Raw genomic sequence first — 20867 nt, 5'->3', positions numbered from 1 at the left:
GTTGTGGACCCTGGGGCAGAGCAGCTGGGGTGCTGCCGGTTGGTCCCGCAGCGCCGCTCTGGGCACTACTAGACCAACCCGGCAGCACCCCAACTGCTCTGCCCCAGGCGTCCTGATTCAGCCGCTGCTGGCCAGTTTCAGCAGCGGCTGAATCAGGACGCCTGGGGCAGAGCAGCTGGGGTGCTGCTGGGTTGGTCCAGTAGCGCCGAGGAGCGGTGCTACTGGAGCAACCCAGCAGCACCCCAGCTGCTCTGCCCCAGACGTCCCCAAGTCAGCCGTTGCTGAAACTGACCAGCGCTGACTACAGGAAGCCCGAGGCACAGTTGCTTTGCCCCGGGCTTCCTGGAATCAGCTGCTGATCAGTTTCAGCAGCAGCTGACTTGGGGTTCTTAAGCTGAATCTGTATGTAAGTCAGAACTGGCGGTCAGTTTCAGCAGCGGCTGAATCTGGACGCCAGTTCCGACTTACATACAGATTCAACTTAAGAACAAACCTACAGTCCCTATCTTGTACGTAACCCGGGGACTGCCTGTAGTCACTAACTCCTGCAGGAAAGGACAACCTCTATTGTGAGACATAGAAAAAAGCTTCGCTTGTGGGAGGGTCCAGCTTCTTAGGTGCAAGGATGGGCAGCTTCTGCTACAACAATGAATACATAAAATGAACAAATCCTTATGACTTGCAGGAAAATTCTGACAAATAATTGGGGACCTGTAATTAGGTTATTCAGATGCATTAATTCTACTGTAAATGTACCACATATACTGAGTGTTCTCTCAGTTTTTGTTGTAATACCAAAGAATGAATTGTTAAAATTATGGCCTGTCTTTTCCCAGTACAGGTTTAACTTCTCTAATCCAGCACTCTGGTACAGTAACATCCATGGTCCAGCATGATTTTAGTTAGCTGTATGTCTACTTTTCATGGGTGTGTTTCCTGCAGTCCCATAAAGTTTTACATCCAACAGTCCTAGCTCTCAGTGTTCTGTGCTTTGGTTTAGCTCTAATTTACCCCTAAATGTCTCCTAAGAGCCCAGTAAGCAGTGGAAGTGTTGGTAATTCTGCTACATAATATTAACCGCCCGTGGTCCAACAAATTCTTTGGTTCAGCACCAGTCAGGTCCTGAGGGTGCCAGATTAGAGAGATTCAACCTGTATGGGACTGTCCTCATTCAGGAAATGCTCCTGGCAAATTCCAAATTATCATTCCACAAATAATTTATGTCTGGAATCTTCAGAATACAGGTTAGACCTCCCTGGCCCAGCACCATCTGGACCTGAGCAGTCCCTGACCAGGGAGTTTTCTGGACCAGGGGAGGTCAGTGCTCCCGTTGGCTGCCCTGCTCCCAAGCTCCTCTCTTTGGGGTGGCCTGCCCTGCTGCTGGCACCCCTAACACTGGCCTGGCATGGCTCCCCACCCTGTTGCTTCCGTCAACCCTGCTTCAGCCAGGGGTTCCCAGCAGAGGCTGAGGCTGCCCCAACACCCAGCCCCGCTGTCACCAGCAGTCTGCCAGGATTCCGAGCCCTGCTAATGTTGGGATTGCCCAGCCATAGCGGGGGCTCCCCAAATGCTGCCTGTCCCTGCTGGCCACTGTGTTGCTCCCGCTTTCTGTGGGGCTTTTTTGCTACAGCAAAATCCGTGGCCCTGATGGAGCACAGATGTTGCCAGACAAGAGAGTCCTGGATTTGGGAGGTTCTACCTGTAGTTTTTCCAACTTCATAAGTAACTGCAAATTATTTTAGATTCTTTCCAGTCTATTAAAAGACAGTGAAGTGTACATTATTGTCCTTATGCTTACACACAGCAGCAATCTGTAAACTGAGGAGAAGAAAATCAGTGTTTTCTAATAGAATCATAGACTACTAGGGTTGAAGGGACCTTGAGAGGTCATCGAGTCCAGTCCCCTGCCCTCACGGCAGCACCCAGTACTGTCTAGACCATCCCTGATAGACATTTATCTAATCTACTCTTAAATATTTCCAGAGATGGAGATTCCACAACCTCCCTAGGCAATTTATTCCAGTGTTTAACCACCCTGACAGTTAGGAACTTTTTCCTAATGTCCAATCTAAACCTCCCTTGCTGCAGTTTAAGCCCATTGCTTCTTGCTCTATCCTCAGAGTCCAGGAAGAACAATTTTTCTCCCTCCTCCTTGTGACACTCTTTTAGATACCTGAAAACCACTATCATATCCACTCTCAATCTTCTCTTTTCTAAACTAAACAAGTCCAGTTCTTTCAGTCTTCCTTCATATGTCTTTGAAGAAGTTAAAACAGAACTGTAAATCAGGAGACTGGGATTCTGTTGCTGACACTGTCACTGACACTCTAAGGTCATAGGCAACATACAAACTTTGAGTGACTCCAATTTTTGTGTTTGTAAATATATCCAGCCTTTTAATAGTATTGAACTCATTGGATGAAAAGTTTTAGACAACTGGATTGTCAGTTGTTTCTTATTTTTACATGCATTATTAATGTAACAACTACAGTAGCCAACATTTACAAACCCACCAAAACTTCACCTACAACTTCACAATTGATATATTCTACTTTTAACTGTGTATGCTATGGAATCTTTATACTATACAGTGTATTTTATCAAAGTTGTCTGATACTATATATACACTCATCCGTTTTATACAGGAAATATAATACTAATATGCAACAATTTGTATATTCTGCATTGAATTCACAATAAAAAGTGCTAAAATATTTTATAGTGATTTGTTTAAAAAAAGGTACGTACCTGCCCACAGAACAAATTGCTTTACATGTATAACATGGTTTTCTGCTGAAGTTTTCAAGGTCATAAAGTACAATTATTCCATCTGATCCTCCTGATAACATGCTGTAGCAAAAAAAAATAAGATGAGCTTAGATAGCCTACATTCACAATCTCTTCAAAATAAATGAAGGTTTACATTCAGCAAAGTAGTTAGTTATAATCACGTTAAGACTAAAACTATGTATTCAAATACATTCTATAAAATATACCTGATCATAAAATAGTATAATTTACTTACTATCTTCCCTCAATAGGTTCAATATCAAGGGTGTTAACACCACTCCCATGGATTCTTTCCACATCTCTATCTTTATTTAATTCTAAGCTTAGTACCCTTAAAAAAAAAAAAAAGAAAAAGAAAATATCAAACCATGAACAATGAGAATCAGGAAGCTCTAAAATGTTACCTTTTCTTTAGTACAACAATAATATTAATTTTTGAGGCCACAATTCTTTGACTCAATACATTCAATTTATCACTCTTTACATTTTAAAAGTACATTTTCACACCTGCTGTAGAACTAAAAATAAGTGTGACTGGCTGAAATTTCCACACTACTTCAGTTGGTGGTGGAAAACTATAGATCTTAATTTAGCAATTAACGTCAAGTATATAAATGAAAACTGGCCAATAATGCAAGAATCAGAACTACTAAAAAGTGAAAATAAATGCTATATACTTTTATATCTAGTGTATTAATAAATGTTAGTTTGCATCCCAACCACCACAATTTGGTAAAGTTTATTTAATAAAACTAAGGACACCTAGTGGACAAACCAGTTATTTTAGTAAATTAAAAAGTGATTTCTGTTGCACAGAATGAATGTGAAAAACACCACATGATAATCACAAAGAATTAAATAGTGATACAGAAGATATGGAAAATCTAAGAAAGAAAAAAATGGCACACTCCCATGAAAATTATTTTAGATAAAAATTCAAAATCAGCTAATAAAACATCAAAAACATTCACTTTGTTATGGGCTATTTTGTTAATCCTAATTTGTATGATCATGCTAATCTAGCTACTGTTGGTAAATCTCAATCAAGACTTTTTTTACTGTTGTAAATGACAGAAGTAACTATACTTTCCCTCAACATCTGATGAAAGATACTTGATCTTAAATTCAAATAAAGGAAAAAACTGTGTTACTAAGATCACAATGCATATCCAAGATGAAAAACACAAAATCCCCCAGCATTTTATGTAGTTAGAAAAATATTAAACAGTCATTAGACCAAAAGCCACATTATTAGCAATAAAATTCACAAATGTGGAGAGTTCCTAGTTGTGGGCTTATTATAGTATTTCTATGACAAAGTTCTTTCCTATTTCAACCGATGTCTTCTAATTATTGCAAAGTGAAATGAGTTTTGCAGCTTTGAAAAAACTAGGTGATAACCAGAAACACTTTTTGATCAGCTCGTTGGTTTCATGAGCTCTAGCTCCCATTAGTTATGAAAATGTGATATTCACAAAACCCAGCTCCTTAATTGTAGTTAGAAATCCTGCAACCATGTAATGAAAAATCTACACAATGGCTAGTCAACTTTGGAAGGCCCGGGAGCCACAATGATACTCCTAGCACATGCCGAGGGCCGCAACTTAAGTGCGGTTGCATATATACATACACACACACACACACACACACACACACACACACACACACACACACACACACACACACACACACACACACACACACACACACACACACACACACACACACACAGGCAGTCCCCGACTTACGCGGATCCGACTTATGTCGGATCCGCAGTTACGAACGGGGCTCGCCCTGGAGGACACGGACTGCGGCACCTCGCAGTCCTGCCGCCCGTGTACTCCGGGGCTTTCTCCGCGTCTCCCTGGTCTGCAGACCAGGAAGACGGGAGCAAAGCCGCGGAGGGGCTTGGGCGGCGGGGCAGCCCAGGCGTGCCTGGGCTGCCCGAACCCCCCCGCGGCTTTGCAAAGCCTCGGGGAAGCCGGTAGCGGAGCAGCCCAGACGCCCCGCGGCTGTCCCGCTGCTGGCGTCCTCAGAGGCTTTGCTCCCCATCTCCCTGGTCTGCTGGTCTTCAGCAGACCAGGGAGACTGGGAGCAAAGCCACGGAGGACCCAGGCGGCGGGACCGCGGTGCGTCTCGGTCCGCCGCCCGCGTCTTCCTGGTCTGCTGGGGTGGGGGGGGGCGCGCAGCTAGTACGCCCCCCCCCCCCCCAGCAGACTAGGCTTTTCTCCGGACGCCTGTGGCAGAGCAGCTGGGGTGCTGCCGGTTGGTCCCGTAGCGCCGCTCTGGGTGCTACGGGACCAACCCGGCAGCACCCCAGCTGCTCTGCCCCAGGTGTCCCCAAGTCAGCTACTGCTGAAACTGACCAGTGCTGACTACAGGAAGCCCGAGGCAGAGTTGCTCTGCCCCGGGCTTCCTGGAATCAGCCGCTGATCAGTTTCAGCAGCAGCTGACTTGGGGACGCTTGGGGTTCTTAAGTTGATTCCTTATGTAAGTCGGAACTGGCGGTCAGTTTCAGCAGTGGCTGAATCTGGACGCCAGTTCCGACTTACATACAGATTCAACTTAAGAACAAACCTACAGTCCCTATCTTGTACATAACCTGGGGACTGCCTGTATATATGCAACATGTGCAAATAGTTTCTTTCACACTGATGGGCATGAATACAAAGACTACACAACACGCAGGCCCCATTTAAGTCAGTTCTGCTGATATTAATAAAATGCAATATTTACCCGATTTCCACCCATATGACAGCACTTTTAATGAGCAATGACCGTCCAGGAATTTAGTTACTAAAACACATATCAACAGAAGACCGTTATATTGACTACTTTTTTGTTTTGGCTCCCACCTGTGGGCCAACATGTTGAGCCCTCGCATAAACCCAAACTGCACCGCGGGCCGCAAACAAACAGGCCACGAGCCACATGCAGCCCATGGGCTGCATGTTGAGTAGCCCTGATCTACACTCTACTAAGCAATCCCATTCATCAGCAAAAGTAAAGGAAATTCACAACTTATACTAGGGATGTTAAATATTGGTTAATTGAATAGTCGATTAATCTCATGAATTCTTAGGTTACTTGACTATTGTATAGTCCCCGGGGGTGGGGCCAGCACCCAGTCACTCCAACCCCACTCCAGAGGAGCCTCCTACCAATCCACAGTGCTGCCTCCATATCAGAAGCTGCAGTATGGGGTGCCAGGAGGAAGCTGGTCTGTGAGGGAAGCCAGTTTAAAAACCAGCTCCCCTCACAGACCGGCTGCCTGTTGCCGTGATGCTGCCTCTGATACAGAGGCAGTAACGTAGGGTGGCAGTAGCACCTTTCCAGGGAGGGTTTGAGCTCCCAAACCCCATGCAAGCTGGAACTGAGACAGGCTGACTGACTGCCTTTCCTGTCTCCTAATGCACTTTAAATGCAGAGCCACAGCAGGGATACGTCCCAGACCCGGAACTGAGCCACGCTGCTGGCCAGCCTGCTAAAAAATTTACTGACGAGGGGAGGGGACCAGTCTTTAGTCTTTAGCATTAACTTATAAGCTTGTGATTACTGGTTAATCAACTACACTATTACATCCCTAACTTATACACACAAAATCAGAGTCCAGAGTTCTTTTTGCAGTTGAAGTCAATGGGAGCTGGTTTCACAGACTGGTACCTCAAATAGGGATGTTAATAGGTAGTCAGAGCTAAACAGTTACCCAGGAGCAGGCCCTATCCCCACCTGCAGCTCAGCCCCATGCTGGGGCTGCTGGCTCACAGTGAAAGCACAGGTTAAGGATTATGTAGACAAGTGGGACACGAGCAAGTCCCCGGGGCCAGGATCTAATGCACCCAGGGGTTCTGAGAGAGTTGATTGATGTAATTGCAGAGCCACTGATCATTATCTTTAATAACTCATAGCGATCAGAGGAGGTCCCAAGCAACTGAAAAAAGGAAAAAGATGGGCACCACGTTAAAAAAAAAAAAAAAGAGAAGAAAAATATGATCTGAGGAACTACAGGCTGGTCAGTCTCACCTCAGTTCCTAGAAAAATCATGGAGCAGGCACTTAGGGAATCCATTCTGAAACACTTGGAGGAGAAGGTGATGATCAATAACAGTCAAAAAGGTTTCACCAAGAACAAGTCAAGCCAGGCCAACCTAATTGCTTTCTATAACAAGATAGCTGGCTCTGTGGAAATGGGAAAAGTGGTGGATGTGACGTATCTTGACATTAGCAAAAGTTTTGATATGGTCTCCCACGGTATTCTTGCCAGCAAATTAAAGAAGTATGGATTGGATGAATGGACTATAAGGTGGATAGAAACCAGCTTGATGTCTAGTTGGCAGTCGGTATTAACTGAAGTACCCAAAGTGGCTGGTTTTGTTCAACATTTTCATTAATTACCTAAATCGGGGTGAGCAAAAGGGCCTCCGCAGGCCAGATCAAGCCTGCCACACCCCTCCCACAAGCAAATCAGAGCTTAGGTACGGGGGAGCACGCAGCACTTACAGTCAACCAGCAGGGTTGACTGTAAGTGTCATGTCTCTCACTCGCTGCCCTCCAGCACTTCATGCTCCCGCCTCCCCCAGGCCAATCAGGGACTAGGGGCGGGGGAAAGTGTGCAAAGCCTCCTCCTGCCCAGCAAGGGGCTCGGCCCTTGTAGTCAATCACTAGCTTCTCCTTAGCTGGTGGGTGATTCTAAGCATCGCGTTCCCTTGCAGGGTGGGGGCAGGCTTCACATGCTCCCTCTGCCCTCAGGCCCTGATTGACATGGGAGAAAGAGAGGGAGTATGTGAAGTGTCCTTCTACAGCCAGAGGCGCAGGCGCATAGAAGGAACCTCTCTGTGGGGGGCCGGAGCAAAGACTTCACGCACTCCCCCAGGCCAATCAGGGTCTGTGGGTGGGGAAGCACGGAAGTGTCCTCACCCCTTCCCTTCTGGGGTGGCCTGGGGCCACTTCAAAAATTTCTGAAGTGGCCCCTGGTCATAAACTATTGCCCACCCCGACTTAGATGATGGGATGTACTGCATGCTCAGCAAGTTTGCAGATGACACTAAGCTGGGGGGATAGATGGACACATACCGTACAATAGGGATAGGGTTCAAAGGGACCTAGAAAAATTGGAGGATTTGGCCAAAAGAAATCTGATGAGGGTCAACAAAAACAAGTGCAGAGTACTGCACTCAGAACAAAAATTCACAGCTGCAAGATAGGGACCAACTGCTAAGTAGCACTTCTGCAGAAAAGGACCTGGGGATTACAGTGGATGAAAAGTTGGATATGAGTCAACAGTGTACTCTTGTTGCCAAGAAGGCTAATGGCATATTGGGTATCATTTGTGGGAGAGAAGGAATATTCCCTTCTATTTGGCACAGGTACAGTCATATGTGGAGTACTGCATTGTTCTGCATCCATAAAGGATGTGGACAAATTGGACAGAGCTCAGCAGAGAACAATGAAAATTATTAGGGTTTGGGTGGGGCAGATGGTTTATGAGGAGAGTTTGAGGGAACTGGGCTTATTTAGTTTGCAGAGCAGAAGAGTTAAGAGGGCATTTGATAACAGCCTTCAACTACCTGAAAGCGGGGAGAAAGGTTTTCCAATGAGGACAGAGAAAGGCTGTTCTTAGTGGTGGGTGACGACAGAACAAGAAGTAGTGTTCTCACACTACAGAAGGTGAAGTATAGGTTGGATAATAGCAAAAATAACTTCACTAGGAGTATGGTGAAACACTGGAATCTATTGCCTAGAGAAGGGTTTTTAAGGCCAGATTTGACAAAACCCTGGCTGGAATAATTTAGTTGGGTTTAATCCTGCATTGAGCAGAGCGGGGGTGGACTAGATGATCTCCTCCAACTCCAGTCTTATCTCAATCAGGTGATGGAATGATAGAAAAGGAGAACTTCATGCCTTGGATTTATAGCTTTAAGCTGTCCGCATATTCACAAGGCTACGTTGTATTGGTTTTCACATAGACCCAGTCTTCTCTAGAAAAAATTCTGTTATAGTTATGCTAGCAAACCCTCCCTTACATTAACAGTGCATATACTAGCATTAAAGTACTTTTTGCTGGTATAATATGGATTGAATAGGAAAATCATGAGGAATCTATTGTATAATGTCAGATTTATTGTTGCCTGTGCAACTATAATTCTGTCCTTTTTGAACCCATGTGGTACACTGACACAGCAGATGTCCTGTAAAAAAAAAAAAAAAAAAATGTGACTGTAGGGGTTCGGTCCGCCCCCACAGCGTCGCTTGTCGCCAACTTCGGGGGAATTGGCTCTGCTGGCGGCAATACTATCCGGTTCAGGCCACTGCTCTCCGACAGTGCCCACGCAGCCTGGGCTTTCCCCCTTCCGGGGAATGGGAAATAAGGAATAATTCATCCTTCCTCAGTTATGCCAAGGGGGAGGGGGGGGGGGGGGGGGGGTGGGGGGAGTACAGGGTAGGGAGGAGAGAGGGGGGCCCGGGCCCACCCTCACTCCCAGGCCCCAGCCCAGGGCCCTAAAGAACCCAGACCCGCTTCGGTCCGGGTCCGGTTGACAGGGGCATCCTCCCGAAACCTGTCCAAGTGAGGGGCCCTTATATGGCCCTCCCCTGGGCTACTTCCTCTCCGGATGACCTCCCGGACCCCCGTTGCTCCACGGCGGTCCGCGAAGACCTGCTCTCCGCAGCCAAGAGGGGTCTTCCCCCCCCCCCCCCCGTACAGGGCGGCCTTTAAAACTCCTGCTGCGCCCGGCGCCGGAGGGTGACGTACTCCTGACGTCACCAGTTGACTCCACCCTTCCCGCAGCGTCGGTGTCGCCGCCGCCACCGAGGCGGTTAGCTGGTCCGCGGCGCGAGTACAGCTGGCATAATGCCGGTGCGCGCCCCCCCCCCCCCCCGCCGCCCAAATAGGGCTTTTGCCGCGGGGGTTTTAGTGCGTGGTTGCGGGGCCCCGTCACAGTGACCATCTAAAAAAATAAACTATTATCAAAGAATATGTAAGTGGGAGCAGAATAAGGTATCCTAAACAATCACAATTTTGGAATTTCCTAGATTTTGAATGTTTGACTTTGCAAATTAAAGTTCTTTTAGCCTTTTGTGAAGGGCGGGCAGGGAGAAGGCAAGAGGCGGACAGGATAAAGTAATTTCCTAGGTTATTTAAAAAGGAGAAATATAAAAATTAAGCACATGCAACACCTTTATCATGCATCATGTTGAGAGTTTTCCAAAAGTGGGGATGGATTGCTTAGGTCTGGGAGTGGTGTGGTGTACACCACAGTAGCCAGACAGCCCCCCCCCCCCCCCATCTCAACCAATCTTGCTTGCCCTCTGAGATGTCTGTATACAGGGAAGAGAAGGAACAATAAGAAAATCAGCATAGCCATTAAGCTTTGATCTGCTTTGATGCGAGACCAGGATATGTGAGTTTCTCTGACTGAGTAACAATTAAGGCAATAAACTGAGCTCGAGGCTGCAAGAAGTGCCCGGCTGGCACCCATGTTGATTCGAACACACACAGTCCCTGGGAGAGGAATTTCCCACTGAGAAAAAGAATGCCCAGTACTTCCAATTTAATCCTCTCAACTCTCTCTTACAAGTGTAAATTAAGTTCACAACTCCCTTGTAACAACTGGTCTCACGAAAGACAGACCAGCACCATTTGGCATCACAGATAAGAAACAGAAATATGTGACCCAATGGGTATAAAGATGGGTACACCAGCACACTCACTTTGAGTGTCAAACTACCCTCTACCTGCTGGTCGGGCTAGGTGTTTTGACCTCCCGAGGTTCCACGGGGACGCCCACCTCGTATTTTCGTCTTTCCGAGGAATTGAGGGACCGATCCTGGCCTGACACGCTGGGACCGAGCGACGCATAAGGGGGTAAAAATTGTACCCGTATGTGTCCTTTTGTTTTAGTGCATGCATAGAATAGAGCTCTTTAAAGATTAAGCTGTCATTTGGTACCATTGTTTTCTATTTCCTATCTTTATTTTCTTTGTAACCATTTTTTTTAAAGATCTATATCTATTTATACACACACACACACACACACATATTTGCCAGCAGTTAAGAAATAGAACAATAGCCATTGCAACCATATGATTTATAAGCTTCCTCAATAAACCTGTAAGTGTTTAAGCTTTAACCTGACTCCTTCAGTTGCTGTAACAGAACCAGGCACAATTTAAAAGAACTTCAGACAGTTTTAAGGGACAGATATAGGGAGAGCTTGGGCGTTTGGATTTGTGTCACTCCCAGGTGGCAGATCCACTGGGGCACCTTTTAGTCTTTCCCTAAGGCTGCCCGCTGCGAAGGAATTACGAATTCTAGCAGCTGAAATCTAAGATGTTATAAGCTCTCTCTGTAAACTCATTGGGCGCCCGTCAACCTCCTCCAGGTTGCCCGCTGCAAGGGACCCCGGTCCCAGCAGTTGAAGTCTCGGGTGTATAGCACATACACACTGCCCTGACCATCGGCTGACAACCACACATGTGCTGCTCAGAGACAGAATGGCAGGGTTAGGGCCATGTGTTGGATCACTTTCAACCTTGAAGAGACCATGGATTGTCTCTCTCTCTCTCTCTCTCTCTCTCCAGCAGCTTCTGCCCCTTGCCTCCAGACTCACATCTTGTCCCTGGGTGACAGTGGGAGGAAAGGAAAAACAGGCTGATGTGGTCACATGCTGGGGTAGTGGCTAGGAGCCCATCCCAGTTCCTGCCCCATATAGCATCCCCACAGGAAGAATGGGACATGTTCAGAGTTAGAGGGGAACCCACAATGGTTTTTTTCCCACTCCATCTTCCTCTACTACAACTGCTCTGGAAATCTCTACAAGTTCCCTGTGCAATGTTTGCTATTGCTCTATGACAGCCCAGTCTTAGAATGATAGTGCATTTAATTACTATTTGTTATTTTTGGAAGGCTGCTAAAATTTTCCTTAAGAAGACTGCCAGAAAAGGGAAATGGTTGTTTTTAACTGCTCATATGTTAGGAAATTCTGGTCAAAATTTCCTGATCCAAGAAAAGGCACTTCCATAGCCAGAGGGTATCCACCCTCTTGAGAACAATGCAGATGTGAAAACTAAAAGAGCTAGCTTGAAGCTAAGGATGTTAAAATGTGTTTCAATATGTAATCATGTAACCACAGGCTCCCATCTCCTCCACCCCCGTGCTGCTGCCGCCTCCAGCCAGCTCCTCGTGCACAAGGCTCCGGCTTCCCTCCACGGCTACCTCTAATACAGAGACTCATTGGTTAACCATATAAATGGTTATACTTTCACATCCCTCATCGAAGCTAGCGTAAGTCTGTATGGGCATAGAAATTCATGTACATATTCTTTTGAAAGACTTGTGTAAGCAGAAAGAACTGTAAGTTACTAATCTAAGTTTCCTTGTGTGGAAAAAAATTTTGGTTTATGATATAACCACCATCCCACATCCAGACACATACAAACTCTAACAGGTGATTTTGTTCTTACAATGATTCCTGAGAAGTAAGACTTACACTTCTCTTAAGGTAAACCTCAACTCACAATTTTTTGTATTTAATCAAGACAATCCATTTCACTAAGTCACTGTGGATTACATTTGTTCAGAATGAACATTCTTTTAGCTATGAATCTCAAGAAGTTCATATTAGTGGCTGTAAACAGGTATAAAGTATGCACAACAAATCCTCTTTAGCGGGCTCAATATAAGCATGGCACAGCACTGTGTAAACTTAGCTTTTACAATGTCATTTAGTTTACTGAGACAGTACAACACAGTGCTATATGTAGTGTAGCACAGCTGGAGTCTAAATCACACCACTCCCAGCTCTCATTTTATCATAATCCTTGTCATATTTGCAATTTTTTAATTTAAGTGCCAGATCCATGAAAGGCGTGAAACTCAGTTTTTATTTTCTAACAAGGAAGTTTGTGTCTTTGTGGTGAGGAAAGGGACACGTGAAAACAGATAATCTCCAAAAGGTAAGTAAAAAGAATCCAACGTACATGTTTTCAATTTTTTTGGACTTACACGACTTTTGAATGCTTGGGGTTGATACTATTGCTACCTCCTCGAGTCAAGACAGGTCTACTCTTAGAAACAACATTGTACACAAGGCCTTAATTCACCAATAAATATTGTTCATCATATGAGAAAAATCGTTTAACAGATACCATATCCTCTTTTTTCACTTTTGTTCAAATGTTGATACCAACAGCTGCCAGAAAAAAGCTTAATGGGAAATGGTGAGGGTGGAAAAAGAGAAGACGACCTAGAGGGAAAAGCATGATCCTTAGTTCCACTCACTGACACTGAAACTGAAAAGGAGGATAAGATACATAGACGACACCTTCACGTTATGCCCCGGCGCTCGACGCGTCGGGGCAAATTCAGGTCCTGTCATCACAGTTCAAGTATAAATCTCTGGCCCAGCAGAAACCTGCTAATGTCCGGCGAGAACGACGCTGGGTGTAAAGTCAGCTCCCCCGCCCCTCCCCCAGGAGTGAAAGTAGGCACGGCCCTGCCTCCGCCCCGCCTCCCTACCCCCCAGCGCAGCTGTGAGGCCGAGGAGCCGCGCCGGGTCCTGGCTCCCAAAGCGGGCAAGGTCCGACGCGTGGGCACGCTAAGCACAGCGCCTACGAGGAGAGGGAATCCCCGGGGCTTCCCCGGGGCCCGTTCCACCTGGGCGACACCACAAGCCCGGACGGGTCAGCCCGAGGCGGGCCCTAGCCGAGAAGAGACTAAACGGCTGGAGCCCAGCGACTCTTTACCTCCGGGTGGATTCAGCCCGGCGCAGCCGCAACGGATCGTCGAGACCGGCCTGGCGGGCCGAAATGAAAGCCAACATGGCGGGCCGGAGCAACGATCAGACCCAAGAACGTCGCCATATTGTAAATAGAGTGGCGCTGATTGGCTCAGCGCGAAACGGCGGTGACCAATGCGCAGTGCGGTTATTGGAGAGTCGGCGGCCTGCTGGAGAGAGAGAAACATAGACTGGGGGGCGGGGACACGAACAAGCCGCTCACAGCTGTGGGGCGCTGCCGAGACCGAAGGGGCGGGGCACGCTCCCGGCCTTCTCGGCTGAAGAGAGGGGAAAAGGGCGGGGCTGAGATGGAAGGGGCGGGGTGTACTCGCAGCGGGATCTCTTGTGGGGTTAGGCCCACGCGGAAGGGGCGGGGCTTGTGGCGGTGCCGGTCTCAGCGCCAGGCGGAGAGCGCCTGCTGCGCGGCAGGATGAGCGGGCCCTGGCGGTTCCTGCGCGCCCTGCGGCTCCGGCTCCTCGGGCCAGAGAAGCAGCACGTGGGCTGTGACCAGTTTGGAAACAAATACTACAAGATCCCCAAGCACCAGACCTGGGCTGGTAAGAGAGGGGCTGCCCCTGCCTTCTCCAGGCGGCTCGCTGGGCCCGCTTCTCGCACAGTCCTTGCCCTTCCCGTGCTCCCTGCAGTGCAGCCCAGCCCATCGGTAGCGTTTCTGCCTGCACCCGCCCGCAGCCTTACCCCCAGATCTGCCTGCCCCCAGGCGCCTCTCGTGTTCCCACTTTGCCACTGCCTGGCGTCTCTGTTCCCACCGGTCCTGCCCCACCTCCCCCCGAATTTCCACACCCTCCTCTCCTGTCCCCCGGATACCCTGCTTCCTCTGCACTGAGGCACCTCGAGGACACCTCATGTCCCTGAGCACCCTCCCCCCCCATGGTTCCCTGTGTCCTACTTCTGTACTGCACAGGTATTTATACTGCCTTATAACCTTCCAGTAGCTCATTGAGCAGCTTGACAGCACGTGTATCACATGTTTGTTTTCTCCTTTTCTCCCCAGGGAGACCTCTGTGCAGCAGAGTTGTGGTAGGAGTTCTCTTGCTGTGATAGGCGTTTTAAAGAAATACATATATGTATCGCTGTGTGTTTATATGCACAAAGGCAAAGAAATGAGCCTGACATTTGAAATAGAAAGTGCTGATGTTTGTGATGGGCTTTAATTCTCAGGCAGTTCATGCCACACCTTCGGACTGTGGAGAGTTCTGTCTCCTGCAGAAAGGAATGTTATTGTTACAGTTGAGCATTCCTTTGGGTCAGTGGAGTGAACTGGCCAGTGTGGTCTTTGTCCCCGAGCTTTAGTCTATTGTTCATATATCCTGGCCTTGGAAAACTTTGAAAATAATGACTGAAACCTTGAACTTGCCCCCTGCATACCCCTAACACATTCTCATAGCCTCCCTTTGCTTCCCTCCCAAATCCTTGATCTGTTTAGTCTCCCAGAATACCCATCCCTACGTCTCTCTGTTTTCCCCGCTTCCAGCTTGTATGGTCTATCCAATGGCCATAATTTATCCTTTGCTTTCATAGACTATTTCCTGCCCAGCTGCTTATTCTCAATGTAGACTGGGGCCCAGAAATTCCCCTGCATGTCTTTTAGGTATTTTTTTCTTTTCCCCTTTAGTTCCCTTTACGTCCACACAATCTCTATTGTTTTCTTTAGGCACCTAACCCCAAGTAATTTTATTTTCCTTCAATTTTGCCTCTATTATAAAACTTGTACTGTGATCCTTCTCAGTTCAGCTAACAGTATTTTGTGTTGAGGGCTGTTTTGATATAGACAAAAAATGAGGATGTGCCTCCAAACTAAACTTGTTTAATATCTCTGTGATATTGAATTCGGATCTTCATTTGTGGTCAAATTTGATTCTGTTCCCTGTCCTGGTGCTTTCTAAATCAAGTTGAACCTTTCTGGTCCAGCACCCTCAGAGTGGTCCTGAGCAAGGGAATTTGCCAGACCAGGGGAGGTCAGACATCCAGGTTCTCCTGGGTCTCCCCTCCTGGCTGCTGCCCTCAGAGAACTCAGAGGCCTGACCTCCTCCAGCCCAACTGCCAGGCTCTGCTGTCCCAAGTGTGCTCGCGGGGCTCTGCTCCCTGCATCCAGTCCCATGTGGGGCGGCAGCTGTTCCTGGGACTCTCTACTCCCCGGTCACTGCCCCAGCATGATGCGCCAACCAGAGCAGCTCCACTCCCAGCTACTCTCAACCTCTGCAGCTGGGGCTCTCTGATTTAGCATCATCTGTGGTCCTGCTGGACCACTAATGTTGCCAGACCAGGGAGTCCTGGACAAGAGGTTCAACTTGTACTACTCTTGTAAAATAATGATATTTTCATATGGCAGGGAAAGCATTTTGTGAACATGTTAGAAGCCTATATATGAAAGAAGAAAATGAGTGAACTAGGCTTGACAATTTAACAAGACTAATTAATATAGATAGATATTAATTAAACCCACCAATCAGGTTATCTTTACTTTATCTTACAGCTTTGTTTTAACCTCAAATCAGAACAGACTGTCTAATGAACTTATTTTTCATTCAGGAAACTTTTTAGGATATGCATGTGTCAAGTCTATTCCCTACTCTGGCACACCAAGTGCAAAAGGCGGGGGCCCATAAGAGACCTTAAAAATGCCTTGCCTCTATAGGCTTCTGCTTAAAAGCTCCCCAGGGTCACTGATTCCTTGGCCTTGGGAGGTGATTTGCCCCTACCAAGTGGAAAAACCCCTTTCCTCTTGAATCCAGGAAGAAGCACTTGGAACTTCTTCCAGAGGGGAACTCCAAGCTCTTCAAACACGAGAACTTGAATAAAAAGAGAAAACAAACGTAATCTCTGAAAACTGACCTCTCAGTTTTAGGCATACACAGACCTCCTATTACCTTCCAGGACACAAGAATCAAATCATAGCCTTAAAAAAGGTTATTTTATTAACAAAACAAAACTTGATAAAACATACTTGGTTGCTAGGTATTTTAAAGTAACTGAAAGAAAGAACACTTGGAAAACACAAAGAAATTCCATCCCTGGTTTACAGCTTAAAGTACAGCATATGAAGGGAGACAAGGGGAAGAGGCACATGGATTTAGACAGTCAGGTGATTTTCTTTGTTCTGTTGTTTGGTAAACTTCTCTGTGCTCACTAAAAAATATTCCTTATTTACTCATGTATTTGTACTTCAAGGTCCAGCCATTTTCATGTCCAGTGTTTTTTTGTAGGCATAGTAGTCCTGCTTGGTTCAATTCATCTTGTTCCCCCCAACTCCTGGCTTAAAACTCAAAGAAGAACAGCATGCATGTATATCCTCCAATTCAAATCTCAATACCTTCTCCCATTGGCTTTCCTGGCTCCCTGCTAACATCACCTCCTTACTTGAGTTTAACTGTTAGCTTTTTCTGAACATCCCAGCATCCAATGACTATCACTCCTATCCATCACCGCATGTAAGTTGGAAACTTACATGAGACTAGCCTGACTTTCTTTGGCCTATTCTCCTTAAACTATATAAACTCTTCTGTAATTGCTTCTAATAGTATCTGTCCCCATAGAATACACCCCCACTTCTCTACGGACATTAGACTGCTTTTTATATGGCACATACATACTTTAATCCAGGCAACACATGCAGATTCTTCTCATTTCTCACCAGCACATAGTTTTGGATTAAGTCTAGTTTAGAGTGTAATATAGTACTACTGGAGTGATGGAATGTTCTGTAATTATGTCAAACTAACCTTAATTGTTCCACCAGATTATCTAGTGTCCTAAACATTATTGTCTTATGTACTCTTTTAAAGTGGTATGCGCCCTATAACTAATTGTCCCTGAACATTCTCCGTAGATCATAGTTTTAGAACAATTTTATTTTTGTATGCATAAATTCCCATGCATTTAGAAGCTATTATTGCAAATAGAAAATGTCTTCAGGCTTTTAGAAGTAGAATCTTTGGAAAGACTAAAATAAACCTTTTTGACTGGAGAGGAGGAAGCAACATATAGAATGAAAAAGAATTGGACAGTGATAGGGGCTTGACCTAAAGGAAAGTAGCACTGAGACAAACATGCACTCATTTTCTGGTATTATTTATTTGCACTTCAATTATTCTTTTGTTCACAATATGTTAGGTACTGTCCAGATGAATAGTTAGCTACAGTTCTGCTTCCAAAGATTTCATAATCTAAGTCTACACTGGCAAATTACTGCACAGTAAATCAGCCTCCAGCTGAAACTTTTTGTGGAATCCACACCGGCAAGGCATTTAGTGTGTCCTACATAAACCACATCTGTGAAAAGCATAGAGCTTGCTGCACTCTGGTTAGTGTGCTGGAGTTCTAGTGTGAACACCGTAGTATAGTATTACCTTCTGACTGGCCTCTCTCCTTACCAAAATGCCTATTCTTGTCTCTTTTGTCATCTGCCCTACTCTCAGGTGTCCAACCAGACATGCTTTACTGCCCTACTCTCAGGTGTCCAACCAGACATGCTCTTGGTGTTCTTTCTGAAATATGAAAGATCTCTCTCTGTTTGCCTGGTGATGTATAGTATGTTCTCAGTGCATCTCTCTAGCTAGCCATGCCTGCTCCATGCACCAGGAGAGCCTGTGCTTGGAGCTATGCCGAGGTGCTGAACTTCATCAGCATTTGTGGACAGGAGACAGTCCCATCCTAGCTGCATTCCAGTTGCAGAAATTACAATATTTATGGGTACCTCTTGCGATGCATGTCCGAAAGGGGCCATGACTAGGATGCACTGCAGTGCATGGTTAAGTGAATGAGCTGAGACTGTCTACCGGAAAGCAAACCGCCCCGCTGGTGCTGTTCCCACTACCTGCAAGAGTTGTAGAAGCCAAGGAAGGATTAAACGTTGAGAGGAATATGACTAAAAGCAGAATTTATAAGGATTGTAGCAGTTCATTTTCCTAAAACACAAAAAATTCAAGTGTCAGATGTAACTGGGCAAAGAAAAGTCACAAATGGTATTGTTTCTCTGACTTCATGTTTCATGATCTCTAGAAAATATATTTAATTCTTCAACATTACTTTCTGTTTTCTACCAAATACGCTTGTATAATTTAAAATATACTATGCTAAACTTTTTTAAAAAGAATAGTATAAGAAAATGACAGTGATTAAATTGTACAATTTCATCATGGCCTGTCTTGAGAGGAACATCCAGCATAACTCATTAACTCTGAAATTACTCTTCAGATGCCAGTCCTAAAACTGGATGGTAACAGTGATTGATGACTAATTTTAGTATCTCAGACAAGTATTTCACTAAACAATGTAGCTTAATCTGTGTAATATATTTATTTTTTTAATTGTGTAAGCACACTGTCAGAGCATCACGATAGCTTTTCTACATGATGAATTGTTTGCTCTGCAATCTACAATGATTAACTATTCATATTTCAGCAATTGCGTAAGTTCTTCATAAAGTTTATGGATTTTATTGAAGCAGCATTTATTTCATGGTAGATAACTGATCCTATTTTCCATAGTAAAATTTGGTAAATATGAGGATTTTTAGTGGGTAGTTAAAAAGAGAAAACAATGTAAAATGCAGTAGTAGTATGCATCTTCAGGCTTGAGGGACCATGACTGTGTGCCACTGAGAGCTAAAGAATTTACTCAGTTTTTATGGTAGCTATGGCTGGGGCTGAAGAGACCCGCTCACGAGAGACAATCTCTGCTGCATCTGTCATATTTAAAGGAGATGTTTTGACTCTGTGAGCTGTGACTTCTACAAACTTTTTTCTCCTCTGCTAAGCTGAACTACTTCCTCTCCTAACTACAGAGACCTTTTGTGATGATTCACTCATGCTTTATGAAGTTTAGCTTATGAATACTGTATAAATATACGTAACTCAAAGAATTTAAACAAAATACCTCATGTAACTTATTAATTTTAATGTTACACTCTGCTGGATCTATGTATCCGATTTTGGTGTATGTATCATTATTGTTATGCAAAGATAGAATGGGACTGTTCATAGTTTTAAAAGCGTTAATGAGTCATTAGTGGTGTGTCGTCCCCCCCCCCCCCCCCCAAGCCTTAATGTCTTGGTGGATCAACTTAATGACTTGTAAACAGCTTTGTTTGTCCTGTAATTTGGAGTAATAAAACGTGACCTAATTGGACTAGTAAGACATGTGATCCTACCACCTGGTACTAGGATTCCATTTTGACCCTGGTAGTTTTCCATGGAAGAGGGGATGTAGAACAAAATGTTCATGACCTGGGGGAAAAGTCTATGGAAGCAATGGAAAGCTATCAGCCCTTTGTCTTCGTCTGGCCTGGAAAACTCTGAAAGAATACAAAGGGCTGAGAACGCAGGGCTGGGGATCCAGGTCAGGGTTAAAAGAGGCTGTCTCTGAGCTGAAGATAATTCCAGTAATAAGAAGAGCTCTTTAGGGTAAGAAATTTGCTTGCAATATGTTTTTTAGTGAATTAGCACTAGCTATGTGTGTTCTTTTCAGTTAAACTTAATAACCATTTGCAACCACTGAACTTCTACATTTGCAACCACTATTACTCCTATTTAATAAAAACACTTTTTTTGTTTACTATCAGGCCCAGTGTAAATAATTGTTACCTGGAAGGGCAGAGGGAACCTAGTGTACATATCTCTTTCATTGATAGAGGGTGAACATCCTCATGAGCTTTCCTTATGTAAAACTTTTACATCAAGAAAGACAGATTTGATTGGAGTTCTGATGATGGGTTTCCTAGGTGGTGTACCCTAGAACTGCATTCTCTCAAAGCTGAAGTGGTTCAGCGTCCATATTGGTCTTTAGGGGGTGACAATGCCGCCTCTCTGCCTTGTCTGAGGGAGACCAAAGGATCTGGTCCAGAAGGACATCATAGTGGGGAGCCCCAGAAAAAAAGAATGTCAGATGTAAAGGGTTAACTGGGTGACAGTTACTGGATAAGCAGCTAATGGCAGCCTCCCACTTTAGTCCATCCGGGCCCAAGGTTTAACCGATTAACTTTTAAAATGTGAAATTACACGTGAGTGACATGATCAGCACACTGGGAATCAATCCTAAGTGAGCTTTTGTGACCTCACCCCATCATACCTTTTATTGAATTCTTGGTTCCACAGGCTGTGGTCCTGAGTGAGTTCTTCCCAGTTGTCCACCTTTACATTCATTTTTTTGAAACCTCACCCATCCTTTAAATACAATTTTGGGGATTTTTTTAGTCTTTTTCCATATGCCATTTTGCCATAGAGGATGTCCTTTGGGATGTGTCCCGTCATTCATTTGGCGCACATGCCTCAACTACAGGAGTCCT

At 45.4% G+C, this 20867-nt stretch overlaps 2 protein-coding genes across 10 annotated transcripts in view; one reads left to right on the top strand and one right to left on the bottom strand.

Moving 5' to 3' along the window:
- ERCC8 (ERCC excision repair 8, CSA ubiquitin ligase complex subunit) overlaps positions 1-13691 on the bottom strand; it is a 60338-nt gene extending 46647 nt beyond the window's left edge. For 7 of the 8 annotated variants that reach the window (XR_012905020.1, XR_012905022.1, XR_012905024.1 and 4 more), the window contains exons 1-3: positions 13533-13691; positions 3026-3121; positions 2749-2850 (exon numbers count right to left, since the gene is read on the bottom strand). Coding sequence is in view for 2 of the 8 variants with exons in the window: in XM_075932876.1 (XP_075788991.1) it covers positions 2749-2850; positions 3026-3121; positions 13533-13609 (275 nt within the window). In the remaining 6 variants the exon portion in view is untranslated. The remainder of the gene's footprint in view (positions 1-2748; positions 2851-3025; positions 3122-13532) is intronic. The other variant, XR_012905023.1, reaches the window with a different exon arrangement.
- Positions 13692-13807: 116 nt separating this feature from the next.
- Positions 13808-20867, top strand: part of NDUFAF2 (NADH:ubiquinone oxidoreductase complex assembly factor 2) — a 142323-nt gene continuing 135263 nt past the window's right edge. Inside the window, exon 1 of one of the 2 annotated variants that reach the window (XM_006134416.4) lies at positions 13808-14121. In XM_006134416.4, the coding sequence (XP_006134478.1) occupies positions 13995-14121 (127 nt within the window). In that variant the 5' untranslated portion in view covers positions 13808-13994. The other variant, XM_075932880.1, reaches the window with a different exon arrangement.

Source organism: Pelodiscus sinensis, chromosome 6 (genome assembly GCF_049634645.1).
Source record: "Pelodiscus sinensis isolate JC-2024 chromosome 6, ASM4963464v1, whole genome shotgun sequence".
Lineage (NCBI taxonomy): Eukaryota > Metazoa > Chordata > Testudines > Trionychidae > Pelodiscus > Pelodiscus sinensis.
The sequence above is the reverse complement of the archived record's forward strand: the minus strand, read 5'-3'. Positions and strand labels throughout refer to the sequence as shown.